Raw genomic sequence first — 18,795 nt, forward strand, 5'->3', positions numbered from 1 at the left:
ACACAAAGTTTGTTTTCTCAGTCATCCAGGTATATAACAACAAAAAAGGTTGAATCATGTCATCTGGACTTCGTTTTTTTTGTTAAAAAGAAACGTTTCGCCCCTCATCCAAGAGGCTTCGTCAGTCTGAGGCCTAGACATTTGGTATTACCCAGAAGGTAATACCAGATGTCTAAGTGAACCCCACTTACAATGTTTCCAAATATCTGGCGTCTGTACTCATCCCTTTAGTTGGCAGCTCAGAACACCACATACAGAACACCATGGACTTTGTGGATAAGGTGAGGGATGTCATCATGGAGACTGATGAAACAATGGTCTCTTTTGATGTCACATCACTCTTTATGTGCATTCCTGTTGATGATGCAGTAGAGGTGGTCAGTTTAAAATTAAAATCAGACACCACTCTGAGCAGCAGGACCACACTTTCCACAGAACAACTGTGTCAACTCTTGAAACTGTGCCTGCAGTCAACTTACTTTACATATGGGGAGCAATATTATAGGCAGAAACATGGGTGTGCTATGGGGTCTCCAGTTTCTCCTATTGTTGCCAACCTGTACATGGAGGAGGTAGAAAAGAGAGCCTTGACGTCCTTTTCAGGGACACCACCAAGTCATTGGTTCAGGTATGTTGACAACACCTGTGTTAAAATTAAATCTCAGGAAGTCCAACATTTTACTGACCACATCAACTCTGTGGATAAATACATCAAGTTCACACGAGAAGATGTAAAAAATGGCAGGTTGGCTTTCTTGGACTGTGAGGTCTCAGTCTCTGATAGAGGACATTTGCAAACTGAGGTGTACCGCAAACCCACCCACACAGACCAGTATTTGCAGTTTGACTCCCATCACCCTTTGGAGCACAAGTTAGGAGTCATCAGGACTCTGTATCACAGAGCAGACAGCGTCCCCACTAGCTCAGGAGCCAGGCAGAAGGAGAAATCCCACACAAGACAGGCTCTAGAGCAATGTGGATATCCTAACTGGGCCTTCCTGAAAGCAGAGAAGAAACCCAAACAGGACTCCAGTCAGCCAACAGGTGAAAAGGAGGAACCCAGACCAGTGGTCATTCCGTATGTTGAGGGAGTATCAGAGAAACTGAGACGTTTATTTTCTAAACATAACGTCCCAGTGGCTTTTAAACTCCAAAATACATTACGGCAAAGACTGGTTCATCCCAAAGATCCAGTCCCCCAGCACAAACAGAGCAATGTTGTGTATGCTGTTCAGTGTCAGGAGGGCTGTGATCAGTCTTACATCGGGGAAACTAAACAGCCACTGGCCAAAAGGATGGCCCAGCACAGAAGATCAACATCATCAGGTCAGGACTCTGTGGTCTACACTCATCTCCAGGCCAGCGGTCACTCTTTCAGGGATGAAGATGTTCACATCCTGGACAGAGAGGAACGATGGTTTGAGAGAGGAGTAAAGGAGGCCATCTTTGTGAAAAGAAACCGTCCATCGTTAAACAGGGGTGGAGGCCTCCGGGTTCAACTGTCCCCCTCTTACAATGCTGTGATTGCTAGTATCACTCAGCCCTCTGTGAACAGTAAACAGCCATCAGTGTGCTAATGATCCATTGTTAGGCTGATGGTCCTTCTTGAGCATGTGATCAGCTGGTTTTGGTTGTCAGCAGCAAAAGTGGTTGATCCACTCAAAGAAGGTGCTATTTAAGAGACTGAGCTGAATACAGCACCTCAGACTGAGGAAGTCTCTCGGACGAGAGACGAAACGTTTCTACATTTTTTTTTTGTTGATTTGCTTTGTTTTGTTTTTTTGAATGTCCAGAGGACCAGATTTAACTTTTTTAGACTTGGCACATTTAGTCACTGGAATTTCTGTACATCATACAACAGTTTTAACTTATTCCGGTTGGATGGAGCAATATCTAAACCATCCAGGTTTAGATTTGATTGGGTGCTCCAACTGTTCCAACTGTTTCTGCCCTCTTTTTTTTTTTTTCCATTCAACTTTTATTTTTACAGGTTAGTCTCATTGAGTCAGCAGGACTCTTTTTCAAGAGAGAACTGTATTAAACAAAAACCACAGATGAGATGACACAACAATAAACAGCCATAAAAAGCATATACAATGAAAAGTAAATAAAGGAAATTATATAAAAGAGAATAAAAACATGCTACATTATAAAAACAGTGTAAAAAAATAAAAACAGGAACATGTCTACATTTATTTTTGCATTGAACTTAACAATTGTTTAAAATCCCTTAGAGAGATAAAAGTCAAGAGCTTCAGAACATTTTGCAAGGTGTTCCAGGTTACAGGAGCAGAGTAAGAGAAGACCCTTTTGCCAAATTCGGTCAGCACTGAGGGGACGCTGCAGGTAATGATGTCTTGAACGTGCACGCTGTAGCTGCACTCACGACGTGGCATGTAGGAGGAGATATATGAAGGCAGCAGACAAAGGAGTGACTTTAACCCCTCACATGTTACTTCAGAATTGAGTTCAGGGTTATTATTCTGGAAAGAATAAAAATAAATGAATAAACACTCTCCTAGTCTCAAATTTCTGAAGACTGAATAGGTTTTCCTTAAGGAGTTCTCAGTATGTTGCTCCATTTACCTTTTTATCTACTCTGACCAGTTTCCCTGACCCTTTGATTAAAAAAAAACATTCCCACAGTATGATGCTGCCACCACCATGCTTCATTTAAATAGGGATGGAGTTAGAATGATGAGAGGAGTTAGGTTTGTTCCAGACAATAATGTTGTCCTTGATGCCCAAAAATCTCTATTACTTTCAGATGAATGCAACACTTTTTTTTGTTCCTATGGACAGAATTTCCCATCTCTACAGAAGAGTCCTATCAGAGTTACCTCTAGTCCTATGTTTCTCAGATTAATGCCCTCCATGATCAATCAGTGAGTTTTTTTCTGGGAACTATTAAAAAAACGTGTAGATCCTATGACAGATTTAGTTGACAATTGGATTACTCACAGGTGGATCTTATTTACTGTATGCGTCTTGTGGTTTGACATTCAAAGCACATGAGTGAACACAAATGCATGCACCACTTTTCAGTTGTAGGGTTTTTAGAAATGTTTAAAACAGCATTTTCTCCTATTTAACTTTATTAATTTGGACTATGTATTGTAGAATAACAGCCTATAATGAAATAAAACTCGACAGGTTTTAAGGTACAAAAGGGGACTGAATGCTTTTGCAACCTGTCGTAATAGATGTAAACAAGTTGTACTTAATTTAATGTTGCTCTTGATTTGTCTATTTATCTGCATTGTATTTCACTTGGAAATGAAAAGCAAACTGCAGAAACGTTATACTTGCTTCATGTAGGGTGTGGAACAGTTACATTAACTTGTGTAAAAGCGTTAGTGTAGTGTAGCCTATTGTGGTTCAGAGGATAAAAATTGGGCTATAGTTGGTACTTTTTTCTTAATGTTTTTGTTTTCCAGCCAATAGAATCTGGAGACACTCCTTACCATCCCAGAGAAACAACCAACATGAAAACACAGACGGTGGCCTCCTACTTTAGAGTAAGACTGTAATTCACATTTAACTGGTTTTTCTTTGTAAATGCTGGTCAGGGCTCTCAATGAAGCCATTTTTGACCTTCAGGTCCAATGTAACATCCTGTCGTTTTACAGGATTTATAATCCAGTTAATTATACCTGTTTGGCATCCTTATTATTTTTTTTAACCCAAGTTTAAAATGGTAATCTAAGAGTGTAGCTGATGATAAATTCTGAAAGCTAAAAAATGTTCAGAACGTATCAAAATAAAGAAGCAACATTTAAAACTGTGACTGTAGACATCACATCACATGTTGCTTTAATATTTTACAGTTTGACTTTAACTACTCTAATAAGTGACATATTTTTAATCATTTTACATATTGCAGAGACAGTAAAAATAGATTGATTTGTTTTTCTCCACCTCATGGTTGCTTTAAATTCTTTTTCTAGTACTCACTGATGGACCTGCTGTCCAAAATGGTGGCGGGGCAGCCTCACTTTGTGCGCTGCATCAAACCCAACAACGATCGCCAAGCCAACAAGTTTGACCGAGAGAAGGTTCTGGTTCAGCTGCGATACACTGGTGTTCTGGAAACGGCCAAGATCAGACGGCAGGGATACTCTCACCGTATTCATTTTGCTAATTTTGTAAAGAGGTCAGAGATATCGCAGTACTCAACACGTTTTATCCAGAGAAAAGCTTATTTAGTTGAAAGTTCAAAGTTGTGTACTACTTGTGCTTAAAGTATTATGGTCCACATAAACATTTATTTTTAATTTATTTTTGCAGGTACTACATCCTGGCTTTCAGTGCTCACGAGCAGCCACCTTCGACTCCAGAAACATGTGCTGCCATACTGGAGAAGGCCAAACTGGAAAACTGGGTGATGGGAAAGACTAAAGTGAGGAAAAATAAGAAGGAAACATTCAACTTTGTGTCACTGTAATACTAAAATGATCATGTCTGATTTTCAAATGTCTGTCCAATATCTTCTGTTGGACTCTGTACCGATCCGATGTGGTGAAGAGGGAGCTGAGCTGTAAGGCAAAGCTCTCTGTTTACTGGTCGGTCTACGTTTCTACCCTCACCTATGGTCACGAGCTCTGGGTACTGACCGAAAGAATGAGACGGCAGATACAGGCGATTTAAATGAGTTTCCTCTGCTCAACTGGACTCTCGCTTAGAGATAGGGTGAGAAATTCAGTTATCCAGGAGAGACCGAGTAGAACCACTGCTCCTCCACATTGAGAGGAGCCATTTGAGGTGGTTAGGGCATCTGGTAAGGATGCTCCCTGGATGCCTCCCTACGGCGGTGCTTTGGGCATGTTCAACAGGGAGGAAACCCCAGAGAAGACCCAGGACACACTGGAGAGACTATGTATCTCGGTTGGCCTGGGAACGCCTTGGGGTTCCCCCAGAAGCGCTGGAAGAGGTGGCTGTGGAAAGAGATGTCTGGACCTCCCTGCTCAAGCTGCTGCCCCTGCGACCCGACTATGGAAAAAGCAGAAGATGATGGATGGATGGATGGATGGATGGATGGATGGATGGATGGATGGATGGATGGATGGATGGATGGATGGATAACTGTCCAATATTTTGGCCATTTTAGAATCTGAATTTCTTCCATAGTTTTGTGCAATTGTTTTAAAAAGCCCATCCAGTTAGTCCAAAAAATACCTGGAAGTGGCAGAAATGAAGATGTTGAGGTTCTCCTTAGGCGTGACAAGGATGGATAAGATTAGGAATGAGATCATCAGAGGTACAGCACAGGTTGAACAACTGAGAGATAAAGTTAGAAAGGCCACATTGAGATAGTTTTGACATGTCCAGATGAGGGACAGTGGGTATATTGATAGAAGGATGTTAGAAATGCAGCTGCCAGGAAAAAGACAAAGAGGAGATATATGGATGCAGTTAGAGAGGACATGGAGTTGGAGTGAGGACAGAGTGCTGTAGTGAACACGTGGGTACGTGCCACTAGTTGTAGTATGACAATATATGAGATATATATTGATACAATATTCACGAGTTCCTCATCTTTCTGACTGTGTAATGTCGTGCATTGAATTTAACAGAAATGTAACGAGAGACGTCATTTATCTTTGACCCATCAAAATGAATGCGGTCATTTATTTTCAGAATCAAAGTTTAACATCAAACATTTACATTAATTTGGCAAAATATGAAAATAATAACAGACAAGTTTCACAGAAAATGAGCATCGATCACTCGGCGGTGAACGAGGACTTTGCTTCAGATATTTCTAAAATATCTGTACTGATTTTATGAGAAAGAGGAGAGTTTTAAGATGACATGGAGATTTATCTTACAGAGAACTATGTGAGGGAATTAATCTGTTTGACCAGAACGTGCACGCTTCATCAGATCTCAGCTCGCCTCCGGTACACTTTAGTCGAAGAAGAGACCGTTACCTGGTAGATGATAGATCAGCTCGATAGAGAATCCTCCAGACCTTTCAGCGTCTCCGTTGAGAGCGGCTGAAATCCTTAGATAGTCGTGTGTGGTTTGTTCAAACAGAAGTTATAATTCCAAAACGTCTCTGGACCATCTTGAATGCGTTTGCACCCAAGAATACTGAACTCCTTTCATTCTTCAGAACTTTTCAGACTCTTAATTGTCAGCAACTCTGTACTCTCGAATCCTCTGGAATTCTTCTGAATTCTCTTCCCTTCTCAATTCTAACATGAACTGGGAAGTTGCCACATTTAAAATGGGTCGACTTCCGGTTCATTTGAGAGCTTTTGATTGGTCGATGGACCAGAAAGAGGTGTGTTTTTGTGATGTAAGATGTTATCATAAGTCAAGGATTGTTTTCAACATACAGAAAAGATTATTGCAGACGACCAGACTTCGTGGAGTCTCACGCTGTTGTATCTTCTCAAATAGTAAAACATGACATTTCTTTTTCAGTAAACATTTAGTTGACCGAAACTTCAACTTTCACATACTTACATTACTTGGCTCATTTCAGACAGAGAATCAAGAAATGCATATTAACCTGATTTCTTCTTTGAATGAGGAATAAAAATCATTACTTACTGTTTATGTAAAATAAAAATGAGTAGTTCTCTTCAACCTGTAAGCATTGAATGGAACTAACACAATTTGATTATCAAACATTTGTAAAACAGTGATGATTATAAAATTGTCTTTTCTGCTTGATTAATTCAAGAAAGAAAGTCACCAGATGGCTCAGACTGTATTCAGATCAATGAAAATAACAGTCTCTGTCCATCTGATAGATTTGAGGTCATCAGGGTCAGATCAGGGTCAGATCAGGGTCAGATCAGGTTCACTACAGTGCGATGGGGGGAGGATGACTTGCTGTGGTGACCCCTGAAAAGAGTAAAGCTGAAAGAAGAGGAATCCAGTTGGTATCAGCTCTTATAACTGGCTGAACATATTGATGCTCCTCTGAATTCACAATCTGCTCTCACCATCGGAAGAAGAATAACGTTATTAACTTTTTATGTACAGTATATGAATTTTTCTGTTCGGTGCCCTGAGATGACTTCTGTTGTGACTTGGTGCTATATAAATAAACTGAACTGAATTAAAATTGAATTGAAGAAGGCAAAGTAATTTGTGGCATTTAGCCTTTTACATGTTGTGTTCCTCAGGTGTTCCTAAAGTACTACCATGTTGAACATCTGAATCTGATGGTGCAGCAGGCCACACATCGAATCATCCTGCTTCAAGCCTGTGTCCGAGGCTGGCTGGGAGCCAAACGGTACCAGCGGATGTTAAAAGAGCGAGAACAGAGTGCTCTGGTGCTACAGTCAGGTTGGTGAAACATCAACCAAAGATGACCAAACGTTGGACCATGTCGTGTTAACTTGTGTTTTAATCTTTAGCTTACAGAGGACATAAAGTTCGAAAGAAAGTGGCAGATGACAAAAGCCAAGCGAAGTTGGACACCTTCATTGTTCAGTTTCAGGCTGGTAATATATATAAATCTATATTAAACAAGTTATAAAACATAATCTAGCTTGTGTGTTTTCAAAATTAGTGATTAAATGCTTTACCTTTCCTCTGTCATGTACTTCAGTTTGCAGGGGGCATCGTGCGAGAAAGAAATACAAGGAGTTGGTAGATGAGAAGAATAAAGCAGCAACAAAGATCCAAGCTCGCTACAGAGGGCACAAAGAGAGGAAAAGCTTCCAACGAAAACGGTAGAAAGGAAATGAAATATAAAGAATTTAGCCACATGTAAATATATATATCCTTTTACTTGTTTTGTGACATTTGTGACAACATTTTGTTTTCAGGGAAGCAAAAGAGCATGAAAAGTCACTGAAGGAAAAGGAGGAACCATTGCCAGAACCAGAAAAAAACAACTCTGATGAAAGAACCTCCAATGAAGAAAACAATGAGGAGGATGAAGCAAAAGCTGCTGTGGTTCTTCAGAGTAACTATCGGGGTTACAAGGAGAGAAAGAAGTTTAAGGAGAGGAATAAAACAATGGCTGGTGCTGAGACTGAGTTACTGACTGAAAGCACTGAAGAAAAGGAGGGAAACGAGCCAAACAACATGGAAGAGGACCTGGGGAACGCTGCTAATAAACAAGACGATGACGAGGATGAAAGTACCTATAAGGCTGAGGAGATCGATGATAGCGATCATACTCTGGCACCAGAAGATGAGGAGCACACAGAAGTGGGAGAGGATGATGTGATTCAAAATGCAGAACAGGAAACTGTGAAGGAGAACAAACAGGAGAAGACTCCAGGGATTGAAGCTGTCAACTTAGAAGATGAAACCAAGGCAGCCACGGTTATCCAGAGTAACTTCAGAGGTCACAAAGAGAGGAAGATGTTGAAGGAGGAAGGCAAGATACCAAATAAGATACAGCAGGGAAGCAGCGCTGCAGGTGACAAGCAAGAAATCTGCAGCGAAGAGACAAAATCAAAAGGAGCTCAAGTTGCTGCAGATGTTTCTTCAAATGACATCAAGTTGGATGACCCAGATGAGACCAAAGCAGCTGTTGTGATTCAAAGCAACTTTCGTGGCCACAAGGAGCGCAAACGACTCAAAGAGGAAGGCAATATACCCAAGGAAAAGAAGAAGGATCCTACGCAGGAAGAGAATGTGGAGCAGAAAGAAGAACAAATGCCAGAATTACAGGAGGACATTTTGTCTGATAATCCAGGTGAACCAGATGAGGAAAAAGCAGCTACGGTCCTACAGAGTAATTTCCGAGGCCATCGAGACCGAAAGAAGCTGAAAGCTGAGAAAGAAGTGCAAGAAAAAGCCAAAGAGGAAAATATTTTCAGTGATTCAGAACAAGAAATTAAAGATGAAAGCCAAATGTTGGATGTGAGCGATGTGGTGATTGAGCGTAAAGAAGAAACAGATGCCGAAAAAGACAATCAGGAGGAAGAAGACGCTGCAGTGAAGCTTCAGAGTAACTTCAGGGGATACAAGGACAGGAAGAACCTGAAGACCAACAAGGAGGCAGCCAAAAATGAAGCAGAGCAGCTGAAAAACTTCTCAGAAGAGGTAAACACTAGACGTGCAGCAGGTTTTGTTTTCTAGGCCCCTTTCAGATTCCGATTTCTTACAGCGCTGACTCATTAATACCAATTTTAGCCAATTCTGACTTTTCTCAAGTAAAAAATTAACAAAATACACATTCTTTGTGTGTGTTATTATGTATAATATATTTTACATTTTCTCCAAATGATGTTGCATTCAACTGAACTACGTTCCAATAGCAACTCAGAAAACCAACAGGACTTTGTTCAGTAACTAGTTTACATATTGTTAGTGATACAAGTCAATGACAACATGTTTTCACACATTCAGATCTCTAGCAATATGATTCTTCACAAAGGCACCACAGTACTGAGTGACAGATTTACCATATTTTTCAGACTATAAGATGCATTAAGCGAAACAAAACAGTCAGATAAGTCAAACTTTATTCAACTCATTCACAATAACCACATAAAATCAGTTCTAGGTCAGTATGCACAACCAGAATTAATACATAAGGCGCACTGGATTATTTGGTTCACTGTCGATTTTTGAGAAAATTAAAGGATTTTAAGTGCGCCTTATAGTCCAAAAACTATGGTAATGAAATATAAACTGAAAGGAGTGAAACCAAGTTTATAACTGCAACTTTAGCTATTTTTTGACAGAGTTAGCCACATTGAATATTAAAAATGGGGTTGGTTAAGGATCTCCAGTTTTTCAAGTCAAATTTCTAACTTTGGGTTTCCTTCCATTTGATTTTTATTGACTTTGATCTCGACTTCCCAGCACAAATGCAATACAGTGTTCGTTAACACAGCTCACCTTGACCTAAAGTTTTCCAAAAAACTGCCTATATTTCTACATTCAGCTCGCTCCATGACAGACTATGGTGGAGCTTTAGGGCCACGTTAAGAAAAAAAAAAAACATTATGAAAAAAAAGGTAAAATTACGAGAATAAAATTGTACGAAATAAACTCAAAATATTATGAGAATAAAATCATAATATTATGAGAATAAACTCGTAATACGTCCTGGGTCAGCTTGCGCCTGCTGTGGACAGCCTCAAATGTGAGTCACTGTGTTTATGAAGTAATCTGCGATATTTTGGGTCACTGTTTGTGAAATAAGCCTCCATCCACATTATATCACGACTAAATTCATCAATGCAGCCATTAATTGCAATGCCATACGGTTTCAGTTTATTATAAGAAACCATATGCCACGGTGCATTGAGCTCCTGCTGTTGTACTGCCAACATCAACATTCATCATTTTACCAAAGTTGTAAGACTGCTTTTAAGTGTCGAAGTTCTGATAATATTACGAGTTTATTCTGGTAATATTATGACTTTATTCTTGTATTGTTTCTACTTTATTCTCATAATACTACATTTTTATTCTCGTATCATTTCGACTTTATTCTCGTAATATTGTCTCTGAGCAGGACACCCTATCCCCAATTGCTTCCCGGTCGCTTTCAATAGCTGCCGACTGCTCCACCTGGAGGTGGATGGGTTAAATGCAGAAAGGCAATTTCGCCATTGTACGAGAACATAAAATGATAACAACACATACATTATTGTTCTCGTTGGAAATGTAATTTTTTTTTTCTTAGCGTGTCCCTAAAGCTCCAATGTAACAGACAGAAATAAAAGACAGAAATAAAAAACTCCAAAAAAATAAATAAAAGTCTCTCTTTCAAAATCAAATCAGACTTTTATGGCTTTTACTGTCACCTGTTTAAGAAACAGTATGTCACCGGAAACCCTCAGGCTGTATGAACAGTGGACCTACAACTGTAGAAAAGCTTCCTACTCACATACACACACATTTTGTTTGTTCACATTTTATTTTCTATAACACACGTCATAAATAGCTAACTTTAAGGCTTCTTGACTTGTTAAGAACGTTCTCAGCAATGACACAGTTATAATTGAGACGATAAATACCCAGAGTGTAGGAACCGAGTGTGACAGAACTTAAACAACTCAGGATACGTGGTATTTACAGGAAGCACTGGGGAGATCTACACAGGAAGGAGATGGGTAAGTATCAAGATAATGTAGAGTCTAGATTAGGATTAAATATAATTTCCTTACAGGTTCCTTGTGGTCCAATGGCACAGAGAGGAGGGCTGAGGATTCCAGGTACTGTATCTATGGTGGCAGGGATGGAGATGATGAGGTAGTAATAGCGAGTATTGTTGTGGACAGGCAGGTTGAAGACAGGCTGACAGACAAGTGAGCAGCAGGACAAGCTTAGGCTGAAGGCATGTGGCACCAAGGGTTCCAGGATAGTGCTCAGCTTGTAGATATGGAGGAGAATAGGTAAGTTCAGGAAGATCCTTTAGATCCAAAGAGAAAAATCTGGTAAGCATAATTCTTATCTTTAGGAAAGCACAGGAAGGCCATCACACACGTTGGTATCCAATGTTCCAGCAGAGGAGAGAAGACCAGCAGTCCTTTATACCCCTGAAGCTCATTACAGGAAGTGACCACAGCAGATGCTCATAGCCGCCACTTTGTCACTCAGGAAGCTGCAGGAAAAACACTGGAATTCCACAACACTATCACTACCATGAATAGTGCCTTACCTATGATGCATTCAATTACTGACAGGAAAAAATGGTAATCCAGCCGTCACCAGTAGAGCTAAAATCAATAGATTGTGAACATTTATGAGCTTTAAACAAAAACAGTCATCCCACTTCCTTGACATTGTTCCAGTCATATGTTCTCCAATGTCTTCAACAGATTGCAGAAACTTCTCAAGACTTTGCAGCCCTGCAGCAGAAGCTGAATGAGATTATCCAGGCCCATCAATCAAATCCTGAAAACAATGGCATGTTTGTGAGAGGGAAAGCAATCAATGACTATGCCCCACAGATTCAGTCAGGTAAGATAAGTGAGATTGGATCTGTGGAAAACAGATTATGAACCAATGATGTATAAAGCTGGCACACATTGACCAGAGGTTAATATCATTTTTTGCTGTGTTTTTGAAAGCATGAAGCCTCATATAATTAAGGTTGTCAGTTAAGGAGGAGATATTTTAATTTGTACTGTCTTTCTGAGTTGTCTGCTCTAAGAATATCAGGTGGTGATGAGCTAAGACACAGCCACTAAAAAAATAAAATTATTTCATTTAACAGGAAAAAAAAACAATTAAAAAAAAATTGAATTTGAAGCAGGGATGTTCATTCAAGCAGGTTTTGTGGGGGATTTTATTGTTTTTATTTAAATTCCATTGCCATTTTTCTCAAGCAGACAGCAGTGTTATCAAAGGACTTTATTTCACCAGATCGGTTAAACCAAAAAAAGTGAAGCACCAAAACAAGAAGCACCTCACCTCCTAATCTGTCATCAAAACTTAAATTTGACCTGCAAGGTTGATAAGTGTGAAGCAGCAAATGAAAAGTTTGACGTCTTCACAAAAAAATCAGCAGATGAAGTTAGATGAAATGTAACAGTCATAACAGATTCAGGTGCTGCATGGAAATAATAGAATCATTTTGTTAACAACACTAGATTCTGAATTGGATTGACATTGTAATTATTCTGCAGGTAATTAGCTCTTTAGGGCCAATCTTTTGCTTTATTGGGGTTTACTGTAGCCTGTAAATGTCAAGTGTACATATGCAATTCTACAAAAGATAATTGCAACTATTACAGGTAATCATAATCTTTTCTATACTGTTCTGAGGAAATAGCAATATAACTTTAGTTTGCAGCCAGAACACATGGATAAATCCACTGACACTCCCTCAAATGTGTATAAAATCAGGAGAGGAGAAAAGTCTGTAAATTATAGAAGATGTCAGCTAGTGTTTTGCTGAATCCTCAGATGTCCGAGTAGAACTTTTACTCATGTATATGTTGTAGTTTGACATTTTTGGAAACACTTTATGACCAGTAATTTAATCTCGATTGTATTTTTAGATTTTGGACTACAGTAATGGGGCCATGACAGCTCACTGCTCTTGTAATCCTGAGGTTGTAGGTTTGATCACAGGTTGCATCAGGAGGGGCATCTCGTGGAAAACAATGGTTGCTTCCTTTGAAGACCTCTGCTAAGTGGAGCAGCTGAAAAAACGAGAAAACTTCATGATTATATATATTATACTATAAAAAAAAACCTTAGTCAGAGTTATAAAACAGAACAGAATTTGAATAAAGAGCCCTTTGTTTGTATTTCTAACAACATGCACTCTAAAGAATTGGCACATTCAAAGTGTCCTTGAAATTTTGCTCAGTGGTAAAATCTTATATAACAGGTCAAATTGTTTATCAGTTTTTATTGGACATATTGTCTTGAAATTAGAGTAAAAACATCAGTTTACAGAAGGTTTTAAAAATTGGTTTAAAAAAATCTTTGAAAGATATGTAATCACACAATGTGAAAAACACCAAAAAAACAACAACATTGAACTTAGATTAGAACTAAAACAAAGTCCCTGCTCAATAATCCAGGTATAAAATCCAACATTTTTCAGTCAGGTCATCTGGACAGTTTCTTTTTTGGTGCTGAAACGTTTCGCCTTTGATCCAGAAGGCTTCATCAGTCAAGGAAACACAACGCAAAACTGATTCTTCCCCCAACAGCTTACCCCAAAGTGGAACAAACCAGTTATGTTGGTGATAAGATGGTCTCTTTGTCACGCCCCCTCTTCCATTGCCGGCCCTCTTCCTTGTTGACAGTCATGTCAAACTGGTTGAAAACAACAAAGTCCACTCTCAATAATCCAGGTATACCAGCCTTTGTTGTTTTCAACCAGTTTGACATGACTGTCAACAAGGAAGAGGGCCGGCAATGGAAGAGGGGGCGTGACAAAGAGACCATCTTAGCACCAACATAACTGGTTTGTCCCACTTTGGAGTAAGCTGTTGGGGGAAGAATCAGTTTTGTGTTGTGTGTTTCCTTGACTGATGATGCCTTCTGGATCGAAGGCAAAACATTTCAGCACAAAAAAAGAAACTGTCCAGATGACCTGACTGAAAAATGTTGGATAAGATTAGAACTGCAACAATATTAGCAGCATGGTCTGTTAATTGTTCCAATAAGCTGAATACAAAGTTTACTATGAAGTCATAATTTGTAGTTTTTGTAGCATCATATTGAATTAGTTTACTAGTTCTGTTGTCATTATTTATGTTGGGTTAAATTATGGCTGCTGCTTTCTCCAGCTGCTGTTTTTTTTTTTTTTTTTTTTTGCTACATCTACATAGAATAGCATCAGAGTGGAATTCTTTCTAGGCCTGTTTGCCCTTTAAAGGCATTTTTCCAGCACAGCAAATTGCCCGAGGTTAAATAAATTGAATTATCTGTGTTATTTCTGAGGGCTAACACAACTAGAAAATTACATTTTTCATCAATTCCAAGTAATTTCTCCACAGTCAGAGTTAATCTGTCCTCATAAATTTTACTAACACAGCAAGCTGAAGCTGAATCATGTTTGTCACACGAAATGAAAGCAGAGGAATGTCGGTTGCATTGTTCTTCACACAAAAGGTCGTCAAATGTTAATCATGTTTTCTGAGCCAATAATTATGGCAGGAATTAATGTGACGGTGTGCAAAATTAGCTTTACATGTTGGTGCAAAGGAGAACGACCTTTAGATGGAGTTGTTCAATAACATTTAACACTTTTCATCTTCTTTACCTGTGAGCTTCGGCACATGATGGATTGTCTTCCCCCCAACATGAACATTAATAATGAGCAGCATCGAAGGTCACTCTGATGTCTTTAAATTGCAATAACATAGATGGAGATAATGTCAGATCACTTGCAAAAATTTGCAGCAAGGCAGATGTTGAGCAAACACAGAGTTCCACAAAACTGATGCTTTGTGTCTAGAGTTGTTTCTCGGTGTAAGATTCAAACTGGGCAAAGTCCTCAGGGGCGATCAGTAAAGCATTACTTTTGATTCCATTGATTTAAATTATTACTGAATCTTCACTATCACTGCAAAGGTGCTACCCTGATCTCAGTGCATGCTTACCCATGATTTTAGATCATTTTCAGCTTTATAATAAAGCTTTAGAATGGGTCTGCAGCTTCTAACAAGAGTGCATGCTACGACTCAAATTGGTATTTTTCATTCATTCATTCAACCTTTATATAGACATATAAATCACATTGAGCCTTCAAGACTCATTTACAAGTGAGATCTGTTTAGACAGACAAAAAGTAGTGAAACTGGAACACATAGGAATTGGAGGCAAAAAAATTCCCATTAAACATTTTCTTTTTGGCTGAGAAAAAAAACTCTAATATTAAAAAACACCTCGCACATAAAGCACATAGTGATGTAGACATTCCACGGGGGGCAGGAGCAGTGAGTAGTGTCCAAGGATGCACTCGAGGACATTGTAACAGTTCTGATAAAGATGGAATAATCAACCAGTTCCCTCCGGTGAGATCCGTAAACATTCTCGAGTGATGTCTGGGAATAGCCAAGGATAACGCCCATGGGAATCCAAGAGTCCTGAAATGATGACATAATGTTTATTCAGCTGGTTTCTTCATGTTATCAGTTGGAAATTCCTCGATGGGAGAGGGGAGGGCTGGGCAGAGCATCAAATTATATTTTCTCCAGGCGAATTCAGATAAAATGGCCTTCAAGTCCAGCTGAGGGAGCCAAATTCAGATAAACACACAGTTGTTTTGGGGACAGGCAGAACTTAATGACATCTACCTTAAGTCTGTGTTGGTCCACTCGGTTCTGAATTGTCCAAATTACATGGCCACTCCGATGGAACGTGCCTGAGTAAAAATCCCCAAGATCTGATCCTTTCTGCCCAAAGCAATTTGAGTTGGGTACTCGAGGCACAAACCAAGCCATCATAAATGCAAGCAGCGTGATCGGGTCCAAAATTTGCTGCCGACGACTTCCTTGATTGTAGATAAAACCAGCAACCAGCCGAATCCAAAAAGCAGAAACCAGTTATCGTTAATCCAATTGAATATGCGTCCTTAAAATCCACAAATGGCAGCAGAGATAGACACATCATCAAGTCTTCCAAGTCGATGAGATATCCAGCTGCGTGCGTGCCAACAGGGCAAATTGGCTCGCCTAAAGCCTGTCTCCTCTTTGAAGAAGTGTTATCAATTGTGTTTAGGGACCGACTGATCAAAACAAGTCCATAATTATAGTTCGGAAGAAATGCAAGAGAGGCTCAGAAGCAGTTTCACAGACAGACAGAGCAGCAAAGCAAAGTGGAGAGGGAGGGGAGGGGATAAGCATCCGACCTTGGCAAGAGCAAGTGGTGAAGTGATCTGTACACTCTCAGGGGGTATTATTTTTAACTTACTTTTCATTCATTCAACCTTTATTTAAACAGATAAATCACATTGAGCCTCGAAGACATTTACCGGCACAATTGAGACCTGTTTGGACAGACAATAAAGTGGTGAAAGTGACAATAGGTTTTGGAAGCAAAAAAAAATCCTAACATGATCTTAATCTTTGGCTGAAGATTAATAGTATGAATATGAAAACAAAACCTTGCACACAAGGACATAATTCCAGGATTCAAGGAATTTTATTATCATTCACATCACATGTGGTACATGAGGTGGAACGAAACTATGTACATAGGGTCCCAGTTACATTAAACAAAAATACAAATTGTAAAGCAATTCAGTAGTAAGATCCGAGACATGAACTAAGAATATACTACATACACTAAACTAAGAATACACAAAACTAAGAATACACTAAGTACTAATAGTACAAAAACAATATGCCAAAACAACAGCAGCATGAACATGAGTCTGTGTGAGCAGATGAGGACGAATGAACACAGCAACATGAAATAATAATAATGACACCGACATTCCACGGGGGTGGGGAGGACGCAAGGGTGGTGAGCATGTCCAGAGACAACACATAGAGGCACTGCAAGAGTCTAGATAAAAATGATAAACCACCCAAGTTCACATAGTTCCCTCTTGAAAGATCTGTACACTCTCAGGGGGTGCAGAGGACGGCCAAGGACAATGTCAGATAGAATCCAAAGAGTTCTGAAATGATAACAGAATGTTTATTCAGCTGGCCCACTCTGATTGATCCATAGACTTCATCAGTGGGAGAGGGGTGAGGGGAAGAGCATCAAGGTTTACAGAGCTTCCAGGCGAATTAAGATAAGGTGGCCTATCATGGCCAGTCAAAGAGCCGAATTCAGATGAACACAATTGTTTTGGGGACAGGCAGAACTTTACTGATTATGTCTACCTTGAGTCTGTGTCGGTCCTCTTGGTTCTGAAACGTCCAAATTAAATGGCCACACCACTGGACCGTGCCTGAGAGTATTCTCCAAGATCTGATCCATCCTGCCAAAAGCATTTGAGTCTGGGTGCTCGAGGCACGAACCAAGCCATCATATAAGGCAAGCAGCCTGACCAGGTCCAAATTTGCTGCCGACTACTTCCTTGTTTGTTGATAGACCAGGAACTAGACAAATCCAAAAAGCAGTAAACCACTTGTTATAAATCCAATTACATATGCGTCCTTAACATCCACGATTGACAGCAGAGATAGAACCATCATCAAGGCTTCCAAGTTGATGAGATATCCAGCTTGAATTACTTGAATTTGACTTCCTGCATAAACTTAAACGTTTTAAAATAGCTTGATTTACAAGTTGAAATGCTGTAATCATTAATTTACAAGTTTAACCTTCAATTTGAGCTCATATATCAACGCAAAACAATCAAGGGTCACAATATAATTTCCAAGGAGGAAGGTGATGCTCTCCTCTTCAGTTAAAGCACGTGTTTTGTTTGTTGTTTTCAAATGTCTGTTTAATTTTTTTTTAGCTGAAAAGAGATTTTCAAGAACCCCCCGCAGAACACAGCAGCCCAAAACTCTGAATACACCGGAGGACTCCACTTATTACACACTTATTCATGTAAGTTGGAAAAGATGATTGATTTAAGACTCTTTCTACAACAAACCTTTGAAGCAGTAACAGCTTTTCCAGCTATTGGCTTTGACAATACTCCATTGATTGGCTTGTTTTTGTTGTTGCTACCACAAATGTCCCCAAGTTGTCCTGAGTAATAAAGTTTTTGTCAATTTCCTGAAGTACTTTATCTTTTGTTGTTGCTCTGACATATTTAATGCTGTTTTCTGTTTTAACGCAAGTAATTTCCGTGTTCAATAGCTCAATATAGACAGATTTTTTTCTGTAGAGAATTGATTATTTTTAATGTTTACAGTCTGCAACAACCTCATTTAGTTTGTTCTGGTGATCAAACCTGCACAGTAGAACAACTTTTAATGTGTCCTAATTTTACAGCTTCCGGTTAAATAATTTAAAGAAGAATTCAGATATTTTTTTTATTTTAATATAGAAGATATATTTTTTAGAATAATTACAATTTTAAAGATATATTTGTTGGTTAAAATGATGATCAGCTGTAATTAATTGTTCATTTCCTTTTTTCTCTTTCCACACAGAGATCTGTCCAGGATGATAAACGCAAGCCGAGGAAAGAGGAGTAAGAGCCACAACTTGATTTGAGCTATTTATCACTTCTTATTTAGGCTTTTAGCTTGTTGCCTTTTTGCTTCTCACATTGGGTCTGTAGTAATACCAGTGACGTGCGTTGAAGTTTGTGACAGGTGAGGCACTGACTCGTCTGGAATTGGATGCTCACATATATGAACCCAAACTAGAAGCTTATATTTCAACTTTTTATCCCCCCTTTTATAAAGGCATTTAATTATGCTTTAATCAACTCCATACTCCTCTCTTAAATATATATATATATATATATATATATATATATATATA

At 39.1% G+C, this 18,795-nt stretch overlaps 1 protein-coding gene across 1 annotated transcript in view; it reads left to right on the forward strand.

The window, feature by feature from the left end:
* myo3a (myosin IIIA) overlaps window positions 1–12,007 on the forward strand; it is a 34,245-nt gene extending 22,238 nt beyond the window's left edge. Inside the window, exons 14-22 of the mRNA XM_037694444.1 lie at window positions 3,438–3,518; window positions 3,948–4,153; window positions 4,288–4,399; window positions 7,140–7,302; window positions 7,374–7,460; window positions 7,568–7,691; window positions 7,788–9,018; window positions 11,751–11,892; window positions 12,003–12,007. Coding sequence (XP_037550372.1) covers window positions 3,438–3,518; window positions 3,948–4,153; window positions 4,288–4,399; window positions 7,140–7,302; window positions 7,374–7,460; window positions 7,568–7,691; window positions 7,788–9,018; window positions 11,751–11,892; window positions 12,003–12,007 — 2,151 coding nt within the window. The remainder of the gene's footprint in view (window positions 1–3,437; window positions 3,519–3,947; window positions 4,154–4,287; window positions 4,400–7,139; window positions 7,303–7,373; window positions 7,461–7,567; window positions 7,692–7,787; window positions 9,019–11,750; window positions 11,893–12,002) is intronic.
* The last annotated feature ends 6,788 nt before the right edge of the window (window positions 12,008–18,795 follow it).

The sequence above is a fragment of the Nematolebias whitei genome, chromosome 20 (genome assembly GCF_014905685.2).
Source record: "Nematolebias whitei isolate Nwh7 chromosome 20, NemWhi1, whole genome shotgun sequence".
NCBI lineage: Eukaryota > Metazoa > Chordata > Actinopteri > Cyprinodontiformes > Rivulidae > Nematolebias > Nematolebias whitei.